We start from the raw sequence: 13,349 nt of genomic DNA on the forward strand, positions 1-13,349 counted from the left end.
TTTCTTACATAACTTTCAGGACTTCTGTTACAGGACTTATGCTGAGGTATAAAACCAAATTGGTTGATTGAATGAAACCAGGTAGCTTAAGAATAATTATGTTCCTTCCTTTAGATATGATGAAAGTGGGACGCTTTTCACTCGGTCTGTTTTTCAAAAAAATGAACTTTCATTTAAAAAAACCACGCAGAGTTTTGATTGATTAGTGGCTCTTCAGAAGTGCAAAAGGTGAAGGAGCCTACATGCTGACTACGTTATAAGCAATAGTGAGCGAAAAATTGCACGTAAAATTAAGTAAGAATGCTGCTGAATCCGCTGAATTTAAAATTTTCAAAAGTGCTGAAATGATGTAAGAAAGGTGCTTAGTCATATGCTGATTTTATGTAAGAAATGCGCTGAAAGGTGCTGAAATATTTTTTTTCAGCGGATTCACCAAGTGCTGAAAATATGTAAGAAAGGTGCTTCATCATATGCTGATTTTATGTAAGAAATGCGCTGAAAGATGCTGAAATATTTTTTTTTCAGCGGATTCACCACCAAATTCTGAATTTTCAGCGCATTCAGCACAAATCTTACATAATTTCAGCGCATTCAGCGAATTTCTTATAAAAATTTCCGCTTACAGCTGCTGACCCCTCGACCCGGGGACCAGGGTCTGTCTTTTGATCAATGCGGTCTAGCCAGTATAATCTAAAACCATTCAAACTGGCGCAGGTTCCAGGTTATGCGCCATGCCTGACTTTTGATCTGCGCCCCTTGTCTGCGACCCAAATCCATCCAATCCATACCTGTTTACGATTAATTTATCCGGGGCATTTGTATGAATGGAGCATGCATCAAAAAATTGGGTTGGGCCAAAAAAAATTTCATGGGGGGTTCAAAACTATCAAAATAACAATTTACACAATAAATATATGCGTTTTCAACACTTTATTCTCTTCGCGACTAGAAAAACTCTTTAAAAATTGATCAGCAACTAATTTGTTCCGGGTTAAACACAATATCTCGTTTCTGGGGATAAAAATTGAGATAAAATTTCAATCAACGGATAAATTGGATTAAAAAGATAATTAGCAGGATACAATTATTTATCGGATAATTCGTTTGAGAGCACTTAAACATTCTATTTTTGTAGTTTATCTTTCATCAGCTCCACTTTTGCCCCTTTTGAGACGGCGGTAAAAATATTGAAAACATATGGGAAGTCAATTTCATTAACATGTCGTTTCAGGAATTGAACTTTTTATTTCGACCGTTCCTAAGGTTTTGTGCGTTCTTGAATAGTATTTTAGGGTAACATCGGTTAAAAACAAAAATATTTGAATACTGAACGATCAGCCGATGATCACTAGAATATCTACATCCAATCCTTGTCTGCAGGTGATTATATATCATATGAAGCGTTAGTCCTTATAGGTTGGTTTATCAATCGTACATTTATCGGGTCGGGTAATTGTTTTTTTTTTACGTTTCAGTCTCCGTCAATATGTCAGTCCGTTTAAATTTCAACTGCGAGCATTTGGTAAGATTAATGGCACTGACCTAGGTATATTGCAGACTAAAAATTTTTAACATGGCAGAGGAAAACGCTTACTTTGGATCGTCACTTCTCTGCGTTGAGTCCCCAATCACAATGCTAGCGGGTGGAGTCGCAGGTTCCCTGAAATCCACCACCATTCCACCTACCCTTCCCGAGTTCGCAGCAGCAACCCCCACATCACCACTGGGCTCACTAGGTAGAGTTATAGTCATGTGAGGTGGGTTTGGATCATTGACTAGAGACAGTTCCTCGCTTTTGTTTGCCTCCTGCTCCACACTTGCACTACGAGTCACCTCGTCATCGGGGGTTGCAGAGGTCATTCTGAAAATTTAAAATTCACATCACGTTACAAGTGTCTATCGGTATCATTTTTTAAACTAAATTCCGTCACTTTTGAAGCTGGTCATCAGTTTTCTATCTTAATATATCGTAACCGTAGACTGTACTTACTTACTTACTCATTCCTTTTAATTCGGCTGTAGGCCACAACCTCTTTTCTTAGGAGGTAGGTTTATTCCGGAGCCGGTAAGACGCTTGTAAGGAGTATTTGTTATAGTTTTGATTCAAATTTTGTCATCAGCGTTTTGTACATGAAAACAACTGAACGACTAGTGGGAGCTCTAATCCATTACAGTCTGCTTCAGTCGGGGGTGGGGGCTCCAAATTACGTCGTTCGGGTTATTGTATACCATTATAACCACTAATTAAATTTAAAGTGAAAAAAGTCAAATGGGTCAGATGAAAAATTGGTCGAGCGAAACATCGCATAAAGAAGCCTGCAAAATCCGAAAAAGAAAGATATTGATAAAATTTACAAATTTGCCGGTATACCATTAATTTAGACAATAAAGATTTAAAACATGAAAAGAAGTAATACTTCCAGTAACCAGGCTTTTTTGAATTAAGTTTTCTAGTTACCTCTTGCATACGATTAGCATTTTAGTAAATAAAGTTATATTTTAAAAAATTCATATGAAGAATGAAGCATTATTACTAACATTCTGGATTATATAGAAACTTTCACATTAACATCAAATAACTTCAATATTGGCGTCAGGTCATAAAAAGAGGGGTAAGTCATCAAAACTTAATGAGCGCACAGTTCAGCTTCCAATTCACATCCAAACCGAATGATTGCAATTTAAAGCCTTTATCAAAAAAATATAAAGGAATTAGCATAGCTCGCAGAGTGTCAGAATTTATCGGCGATAGCTTTATAGACTTCTACAAATGAAAAGAGGCCAAAAAAGACCAAGTTTCTTTACAAATAGCTGTGCAGTCTGTTTTAATTTAAGTCCTGTAAAGATGCCTTACAATAACATTCAATTAGATCAAAATATTCCCAACCAGCCTCAACTGTTCCAATTAAAATAAGCAAAAATCATTTGAGAGGGAAAATTATTTTAAGATTGAGGAACTCCTGTAAGACAAAAAAAACTTATTCACTTTAATGAACAAAAAAATTGCTCCAATAAGTTCAAAATTGAAGTCACGCGAAACATAACCAGAGAACTCCGGAATCGACTCCAAGCAGCAATTGACAAAAACCGCAGGCAACTTCCTTATCACTTGATTTCACCAGGTTTCTTGACTGAAGACACGTGAAGTCAGGTGAAAACTTGTCTCAATTTATTGAAATTTCTGTGAAAGATACTGATATGTATTGAATTAAAAGATAAGCAAAGCCACCATAAGAACTAACTCTAACATTTAAAAATCCTCGTAGATGGTGAAAACTTGAAGAACACAAAAATAGCTAAAATAATTTTACGGGGCAATGAGACGAAGTGAGCTCCGAATTCCATCTAACATTGTTTTCAAGCGTGAAAAATGACGAAACGCTTCCAATTCACTCAAAATAGTACGAAGGAATGAGCGAAAACAGCTAATCGTGACGGCCTATGGCGACAAAACAAAAAACAGGGAAGGGTTATCACTTTGTGGCTATTCATGAGAAAAATTGAAAACCTAATTTTTTTCCTAAAGTGTCAAAAAGTATTCCATTCCAAAATTGATACACAGTTTTATTAGATTCGTTAAATATGATTAATTCGGCCTGTATATTTGAGAGAATTAAGCCCAGTACTAGCGGGGAGCTCACGGGTGACAGGGAAGCACGTGGGGATGAGCCGGCGAGCGTATTGGGTTACCGATGGAACAATGTGAGGGGGTGGGGAGTTGCGGGGGGAAGTAGGTTAAACTCTAAGAACATCCATTCACAACATGAATTATGCCTTACACACAGGTTCAGAGTATCGCATTCTTTGAGCCTATTGAGCAGAAATGTTCTAAGGGAACTTAATGCCATCCAGGGGTTACCTGTTTATCCCGTTTTGAGGACGAATTCAAAGGGTCAGACAAAAAAATCGGTCAAGAGAAAAATCGCATAAAACAGAACACACTGAACTTCGTTTGAGAGCAATTAATAATTTGTACCGGACTAAAATGACTTCTGGTAATACGTCCTCGGGTAATTTTCCACAATTTTCTGCATTTTTTGGAAAAAAAGCAAATTTTTGTCCTATTGAAGAAATTTTGTGCAAAAGGCTTTTTCAGAGATAATTTTTTATTCGATAAGCGTAGTTCGAAATCACAACTGATATCTTGAGTAATCAAAACAAAACGTGGTTTATCAACTTAATATTATCAACGTTCGTTTAGACGTCAGGACTAAACTATGTCGAAAATTATTCTAGCAAAAACTCTTTGCGCGCCGTTTTCTGTATCCCCTCAACCTCCCCCTAAACCCTGCTCTTCTTCCCACGCTTAACCCCCCCCCCCCCCCCCCGAACCGTTCTCTTCCGATTTGGGCTACAATCCGTGGGCGGCACTATCGCCCGCCCAACACCAGGAGGGGCGAAAGATCCAATTCCCTCCCCAGTCAAACTAGAGCCTGTGGCCCGACGTCTAACCGTACCCGTCATTCTGTTCATGCAGGTTCCCACTTTCATTGCACGTTGCAAATGCCACACTCACAATACTCCGTCTGGACGCCTTAGATAACAAGGTGCTGCTGCTTTCCGCGTCAATTGAGGGTAACGCCACGTTACTCCCTTCGGGTTTATCTCTCTCGTCAGCTGCCTGTTCGTCGTGAGAAACGGTCGTATCGTCGTGAGTTATGACGACGTTCGGCAACGCGGGGGTTCCCGTTCGGGGTCCGCCTCCAGTTGACGAGATGATTCCGGGTTCCGAGACAACCTCGCGTTGTTCGGCGTCGTTTTCGGGACTGATAGTGACGCTGTATTCCGAGTAGTAAACGCTAAAAAGTACACCAAGTGTCTTTATTACTGTTGTTCCGTTTAATAAGTCTCAATTCTGACTACTGCTTATAGAATTCACTGTTAACAAAACAAAACCGATATTCGTGAACTTAGAAGCACAAACCAGCAATCATTACTTTGGGGGGGGGGGGGTGACCATTTAATTTATGCAACGCCTGTTATAATTTCCACAATGTATAGACTGCGCGTCAAGTTAGCTTCTGGTTTTAAAAACCCTTGTTTGATTGTTTTTCCATGAAATCGGTAACTTATAACTTATAGTCAGTCTATTTATAGACAGTCTTCAGCTCTCAATAACTTCACACAACCTCAGCTCATTCACAAAAATTCACACAACTTCAGCTCATTTTTTAAATATTTCTTAGAATTTTTCTAACCATAAGAAATCAGAAACTTTCAATAACCTATATATGCAAATAATTTTACCTTTCCTCTTCGCCCATGGACAATTTGGAGTGCCTTCCCGGAGCACCATCAATTTCCATGGAATTTGAATTGGAGTCATCAATAGTTGCAGAGTTGGAGGGGTGAGTGAGAGTGAGTGAGGACAGTTTGTTGTTAAGTGTACCTTTGGATCCCTTCTGGGAGTGACCAGTCATCATACGGTGGAGTCTTCTATCATGCCTGCTCGGGGAGTGAACTGGAATGGAAGATAAACAAACTCTCACGTTTTTATACAAATTGCTCTCGAACGAATTTTTGCAGTAATTTTAGTAATTTGTGTCTTTTTTATGCAGAATCTTTGCTTGACAGTTTTGCTGTGTTCTGTTTTTTGCCCAATTGTGCAATTCAATTTTTCTCGTCAAAGAAATGAGATAAATCCGTTTTCTATTTGTAACAAATATAGTGTAAAGAAGTAAAAACGACCGAGTATGTCTAAGTTAGCGTGAGTTGAGTTACATACAAGCAGATTTAAAATAAGGTAAATTGAATTAATATTTTTAAATACAAATTTACCTTAAATTTATTTGGTGTGCACCCTGATTGCCATAAAATACCATAATTTATCCGCCGCACTCTAATTTTTCCAGACGCAATATTCCAAAAAGACATTTCATATGTCTTTGAACAGGAAAAAAACCTAAAACTGCAGCTCCATCACTTAGACATGCTTACACGATTATATCGAGTAAAAAGGTTTTTTTTCTAAGCCAAACTCAAGGACAGTGCTTTTAGTTCCAGCCAAAGATGAGGACAAGCAATAAAAAGTCGACCCATATTCTTTTCATACCAAATAGGGGTCGAGAACGGTCTTTCATAAGTCGAGGCTTCAGGGCCTCAGAAAAATAGAGTCTCAATAACAACAATTTGGTTCATAAAACTACTCACAATTGTCCTGGTCATCTGAGCTCTCAGTTGTCAGAATTGATGACCCAGTCACTCCCAACCCACCTCCTCCTCCTGTCACGTGATGGAGGTTTGCATGTCCATGTGAAGACAACTGGGAGGGGGAGCGAAGTGCGGATGAAATTGGGCCCGCCTTCTTGGGCGGCTTCTTTTTCACAATGTGGAAGTCGCTTGAGTCTATACTAGTATCTACAAAAGAAAGATATCATATTCGTTGAGAATCGTTGTTTATTACAGTTGTATTGAATTGCTGCACTGTCTTTTTTGTGTTATATTCAATTAGTGAAAGAAACAATTATAAATCCATTGATCATTATAGAATTAAAAAATCCACGCCCTATTAAAAAAATCCACGCCCTATAAGAATTTTCAGTTATATAGTTTTTGGTCGCTTTTAGTGCAAGAAATAATTGTGAACCAATTTTGAACATTCTATGCAAGTGTTGTGAATCAAAACTGAAAATCAAACTTTCTCTGCAATTGTTCTGAATCAGAACTGAAAAAAAAAATTCACTGAAATTGTTGTGCATCAAGGCTGATACTCATTGAACGAAAAACTTTCAGTACGGCATTGGCCAGAATAATGTTTCTGTTTTTCACCTGTGTTGTGTTGATGGTGGTGTTGGAGAGACGAGAGGATGTTGCTAGCTTCCTCAGTGATAGGTAGGGGAGCACCTCTTCCAACTGTCATCTGTGCATAGTTTATACTATCTTACTAATATTCCAGACCATAGTAGACTGGATTTTTTGATAATTCTCGAATTAATATGAAAAGCTGTTAGGTTGTATAGCAAAAAAAATTAATCTTGTAAGATCTGTTCAGATCAAGTCTGCTGAGAACATTCATGTATCATATATGACAGCTTTGTTAAGAAACTTTTAAGATGTTACACTAAGAACGCTTGCGAAGCATTGGGTCTGGGGCCATGTCTCCTTCTGTTCTTTCATGTAATGTAAAAATTGTTCTATTGTTATTAGCAACCAAAGTTTTTAAGCCCAACAGCGCTAAACATAATTGAATTTGGTTTCCCGGGTTGACCACCCTAAGTATGACAAACAACGAGGCTCGGTAATGTGCGTTTGCACATAATGTTCCGACCCTGCTCGTCCACTTTTTTGACGTAATTGTCTACCAAACGAAGATGAGATAGGAAACTTGCAATTCACGTACTGTTCGAAAAAAAAATTGTTAGAGTAAAAATACAGCTGTAAAATTAAATTAATTAAACAAATTAAATAAACCCACGTCAGATAAAATGGCCGATGAGACTTACCATTAAAATGATTTTTTCGAAGTTAAAACGACCATTAGGCACCATTTCAAAGCATTAAATAAGATCACTTCTTCTTTTTTCGGAAAATGACTGCACATTTGCTTAATGAAATTGAGTCATTACACTTTTAACAGTGAAAAAAATGCAAGCAAAACTCAAAAATTTACAAAAACGTAACCGACTAACGTCGGGCAAATTGCTCTGAAAAGACAGCGAGCGGTTGGCTTCGACAGTTTCTAGGTACGGTTTAGGAAGAACAACTTTACTAGCATTTTCTTAATTGACAGGGGGAAGAGGGGAGGGTTGAGATTGAAGTGGGGTGTCAAATTTTAAGGACCTCTCTTCATACCATGAACTCATGCCTCCAAAATAGTTCAGTTGAATTGAATACTAAGAGTATAGTAAGAAGAAAGGCTCTAAAGAGCCCTTAATGCACTCCGGACGCAAACCGTTTATCCCGTTTCTGAGGACTAAAAGTCAATTGGGTCAGAAGAATAATCAATCAAGCGAAAAATCGTATAAAAACAGAATACAGGACTATTACGATTTCTGTAAACTTCTCTTGAGAGCAACTATAAATCGTTTAGAAGCCATAAGTTATTCTCTGAAAGCAAAATACATATTCAAAAGGCCTCATTTGAACGTAGATGAGAGATGTCTTTGATGGAAAGTTCGTATGAAACATAACTTTTCAGTGTTTGACATGAAAAACAGAGTTACAATACAATTTGTATCCTATTGATTTTAAAATTTATGATGAGACCAAAACCAGCTTTTCTGTCCCTGCGCATCAATAAAAAAACTAACAATAATTGGTCCAAATTTTAGCGTAATACATAATATAAATAGTCAGTTTCACAAACAGAAAAATTAAATTGGACAAATTGACGCGAAAATTGAAATAATCAAGTCAAATAGTCATCTTCAAGAAAACTGTTAAGCTCAATAACTCCACAAAAAGAAAACATAAACCTGCCAAGATCGCATGAATTATTCTCGAACAACATGTGGGGCATTTTATTTTAGGGGTGCAGCTTAGAAACTTGTTTCAGTTCAAGAACTGATTCCTCATAGAGGTTCGCTCCCAAGACCTCCAGGATAACAGTCGTACCTCTTTACCACTACGCTACAGCGTCTTTGCCATTCAACCGTAAAACTCGCTTCGACATTAGCGACAAACTACATATCGAAATGGTGGCAATTGAAATCACTCAAAGTAAAGAATTGAAGTATGAAAAAGTCACTCAAGAATATTCGGGAACAAAAGCGCAAAAAAGTCAAGCACAAATTTTTCTTGAAAAAGACACCCATTCATAATCACTGCTTCAAACTTCGTTCAAGAGCAATTAAAAACGAAATTCAAAAATTGTGATTGAAGCAAAATTCTGCGCTTGACGGGCTTTTTAATTATACCATTCCCTGCTCTCTACGATGTATCGATCGGCCAAAATTGACTGAACAAATCATAACCGACTAAGCGTCGGAAGAATTGCTCTCGAACGACTAGTGGGAGCTCTAATCAATTGCGTCCTGCTTCAGTCGGGGGGGGGGGCGAGGGAGGGAGACTCCAAATGGAACTAAGAAGTTCAAAAGTGGGCTTCAAATAACCACATTAGAGGTTAACATACACCACTATTAAGATTTAAAGTAAAAAATCGCACCAGTTTCGGCGCACTTTTCATTTGATTTTTAGTTTTAAATTGCCGCCAATTGAGTTCAACTGCTTGAAATTGTGATTGAGAGAGTATTTTAGATCACGCGAAACGCAAAAAGTCAAGGGCGTAAAAGTCACTCTAAAAGGCAAAATTGTCAAGCAAAAATTTTGCTTAAAAAAAGACACACATATTTACAATAATTGCTATGAACTTCGTTCAAGAGCAATTAAAAACCAATTGATGATATAGTTCCTACCACCACTAAGGTGGGGTCGGATTAATAATGACGAAGAACAACAGCAAACTTTTTTGACAAAAATATACTGTTCCAGTACTGCTTTTACAAGTTAGAATTAAAATATAGTGGTTCAGCGCTGGAATACTGGGTGATGAGCCGGCTTCTAATCAGATTAGGCAGAGCAAACACTACACCCCAAAAACATAAGCCACCGAAATGTGATCAGAGAATCGTTTAGAGGCATACAAGATTTTTCTCCTTTTCGTGTAAACTAATTTCTCAATTGTTGATTACTTTTGGTAGAGACAATTCAATCTTTAAGTATATAACAATGTAACAATGGTGAAAAAACGGGTGAAAACAAAGATCCATTTACTGTCAAATACTACTGGAAACAACTAACCAAATCTGCGTAGGCAACAACGTAAGGCTTGTCCTCCGAGAAGGGTCCGGTCAAGGGTTCTATACACGACAGAGGAGTATCCCCAGTCTCAGACACTCGCATCCCACCAGCACCCTTCATCGGTTTCCTCGCCTCCTTTTTGATCACAAGTGCAGGCACGTCCTCGTCAAGAACAGGTGTGCTGGTCTTCGCAGTCGGGTCGTCCGATTCATATCTGAGGTCACTGTGGAGAGAAGACCGTTGCGGAGGGTCTGAAGTTTGATTCTGATTAGCTGGGCCTTTTCCAGTTGCGGCTTCCGGAGGTTTCTCTCTGGCGCTGTCTCCCCCTCCCGCCATGATTGCCGACTTTCCAGATACCCTTTTTCTTCAGAAAAACAAAACAGAGGCAAATATTTTGACATGAACAATTTTATCCCCCCATCATTTACATCTTTTCATTTCATACATTTCCTTTTTTCAGTCGTTACAAAATTCTATCACGCCAAATTTGAATTAAGACTCAATTCCTGTTTAGGGAAATACAAAGCACACAAAGTAAAACAAAGATAAAATTACAAAAACAGATGCAAAAAACACTTATGACCTGCAAAATGGCAAAAAAAGAACACTTAACAAAAAAGAGCACAAGTTTTTGACGTCAAATGAGTCAAATTTCCCAAAAAAGAATTTACCAATTTCCGAAATGAACATCTTGTTTCATATTTTTGTTTTTTATATAAAAGAAAGTTGGGAGCACGATGCGATCGAGAGAAGAAACGCTCATTCCTTTTAAATTTTCTGTTCTTTATTTTATATTGGCCACTTTGATGCGTCCTAGATTAAACTGTCGCAAAACTAAGATCAAGATCACAGTCAACAACTCCATTAGCCAAACTATAGGAAAAAAAGATCTGTCTGTGCTGTTTGGAAACAAAAAGGCAAAATATTTAGCTGTATCATGAGTTCAACAAAATTGCTCTGACCGGTGCAGAGAATCCACTAACACAACGAAATTGAATTATACAAATCTTCCTAAGGACACTGCAGAGAGGTGCCATGTCGGAGATGGAAAGACTGATATTGCAGGACTGATAAAACGAGTGACTCAAATGAAAATTTGCTATTGGAGACAGTTACTCCCTTCTAAACATTTTGTTTCAAAAATATAAAACTCTGACGCTTTCGCAAAACACTGATGGATATCAAATTTTTGTCCTATCTTAAGTTTTTACAATTAACAATTCCCAAGTCCAATATGAAGTCTACGTGTTTGAGGACTGAGCCGTTGAGACTGAGCTGCGCATCGCTATCTTGTCCAAACGAAACGGCCTTGCATTTTCGGGGTGAAATTCTAGTCAATTAACCTGCGACCAAGCTGACAGATTTTCGTTATCTCTTTGAATGCAACTTGATGGATGTTGCGTAAAAATTTTGAGTTCAAAACAATAAAGTAGATGGAAAAGAAGAAAATTTGGACGTGCAATTCTCAGCAACTATGAAATGATTATATATATATATATATATATATATATATACGGTTCTCAGTCCTCGCACAGAAACCATATATTGTCAGAATATATTGTCAAGATCACACAAAACAGTTTGGATGTATGATTATGAAGAACTTTCAGTTAACTATCTATACATATTTCGAAAATTTGCCTGGAAAATTAATATTTCACTGCGTAACAAACAACTTAACTGTCTACCCCTGCTCGCGTTCAGTAGCTAGAAACCTAATAAGTATAAAAAGTAAACAAAGAATTTTCCAAAAGAATCTTAATGAACACATAAGTTAAAGTAACCGTAAAAACCTATAGTTGAAGCCAAAAGAAATTACAAATTTTGCCTAATCTAGTCTAGGTGAAGCAAAGGTCATCCTCACTTTTTTCTTAACTTAAATTTACGTTACCTCAGTTAGGGTAAGTCAACTAAACTTTATGTAATCAGTTATTTTTACAATAACGACAGTTGAATATCTTTCCAGCACTCTTTTCTCGCTTAAATTCGTGGTCTCTTTTTTGTGCCACTACAGCAAATGAGCAGTCGTGAATACACTGACGGAAAAAATATTTCAATGAGCAACTGTTGAAGTGGCAGTGAGAATTGATTAAAAATGGTGGCGTGTAAAAAAGCCAAAAATTAAAAAGAGTAGATTAAAGAGCCGAAGATTAAAAAATTCATTGGAAATATTCAGCGATAAATTAAGATACGTTTGACAGACAATTAAATTGCTTATGACATAGACAGTAAAATTTTGATCAAATGATAACCGAGTATTTGAAAATTGAAATTTCATTATTTGCTATCGACTTAAATCGGTATTGATAGAAATAATTATCGCGTATTTATCGAGGGCTGCGGTCATTCCTCAGCGGCTCATGGGACTCGATATGAAAGTATCACAACCGAAAATTTGATCCATCACCCAGATGAGTACTTTTCATGGTAAATAAATAACATTGTAGGGTAATTCAATTTAAATTTCTGCTTTCAGCTCTTTTTAAATCAATCAGCGCTTCTTAAAGTCAGCTCTTAATAACTTCGGCTCTCTTACACGTTTAAAAACATAATCGCAGGTTGTTAGGGACGTATTGAAGTTATTCAACGACTCAATTTATCTTCCGAGTTTGAAAATTGGTTGTTTTATAATAAAAAAGAGTAATATGCTCACATTTGGGTTTTATCTGTGGCTTTGCGGGCACTTTCCTCCCTGCGCAGTTGAGATTCCACTTCGTCCTGATTGTACATGCGAATCTTGGTGTTAACATCCCCAGTCAGTCTCGCCTTCTCTTTTTCGGGCTCATCTCCACTCTAAACACAAAGAAGATCTTGAACTACAATGCCAGATTTTCCTATATATAGTGCCAGATTTTAAACCTTGTGCAAGTTTGTGTCACATTTTGGATCTATTCGGTTTGTGCCCCCTCTCCGTTACAGAATATGCGCCATTCCAACGTGAATCACTGTTGGAAAGTATGGCACGTGCGTCTGGGAGTTGCAAATAATATGCACCCACAAAGGTTTGGTGGGCACAATTGGAAAAGATCCCAGATTTTAAATTGTGTGCAAGTTTGTTTCAAGCCAGGCTAACATGACTCCCGTACAGAGCCCCCCCCCCCCAGTACACCAGCACAGAGCATTTGAATTCCGGTCCTGGTTTAAGAGAATTTCAGCACTGATCCAACATATTTCGATATGAAAATCCGAATTCAGTTCCAAAACATTGCATATCAAGGGTATTTTAGGTTTCCATTAGGCCATTTTAATTTATCTTCGTGATCATTTGATGAGGTCATTGTAGCTGTATAAAATCTCAATAATCAGACTACCGAAACTTTAATTTATATAAGCAGTCTATATCGTAACGTTAGGGCAACTGTATTCAAAAAGTACAATCTATTTTGTCCAACCATACTCGGCTTACATCAAGGCAAAAACATTATATCGAAACTTTACGGCATCTGTTTCGTAGCATCATCACGGCGAAAAGCATCGTTTACTTACAAGCAAATCTAGCTTGATCTTTTTTAGCAGGTATTTGTCTGAGTTGATTTTCGGCTCAGATCGGCCACCAATACGTTTTCGAAACATAAAAATATTCAGCCTAAAAGGAGCGCAATCGATTCAGT

General features: G+C 37.6%; 1 protein-coding gene across 3 annotated transcripts in view; it reads right to left on the bottom strand.

The window, feature by feature from the left end:
- The window catches only part of LOC142335110 (uncharacterized), a 47,267-nt gene that overhangs the window by 7,672 nt on the left and 26,246 nt on the right, over positions 1-13,349 (bottom strand). For 2 of the 3 annotated variants that reach the window (XM_075383465.1, XM_075383464.1), the window contains exons 6-8: positions 5,248-5,461; positions 4,458-4,799; positions 1,595-1,861 (exon numbers count right to left, since the gene is read on the bottom strand). In XM_075383465.1, coding sequence (XP_075239580.1) covers positions 1,595-1,861; positions 4,458-4,799; positions 5,248-5,461 — 823 coding nt within the window. Of the gene's footprint in view, positions 1-1,594; positions 1,862-4,457; positions 4,800-5,247; positions 5,462-6,150; positions 6,358-6,768; positions 6,860-9,738; positions 10,103-12,391; positions 12,532-13,349 lie in introns of all 3 variants that reach the window. The other variant, XM_075383462.1, reaches the window with a different exon arrangement.

This window comes from Convolutriloba macropyga, chromosome 2 (assembly GCF_964194025.1).
Source record: "Convolutriloba macropyga chromosome 2, txConMacr16.3, whole genome shotgun sequence".
Lineage (NCBI taxonomy): Eukaryota > Metazoa > Xenacoelomorpha > Acoela > Convolutidae > Convolutriloba > Convolutriloba macropyga.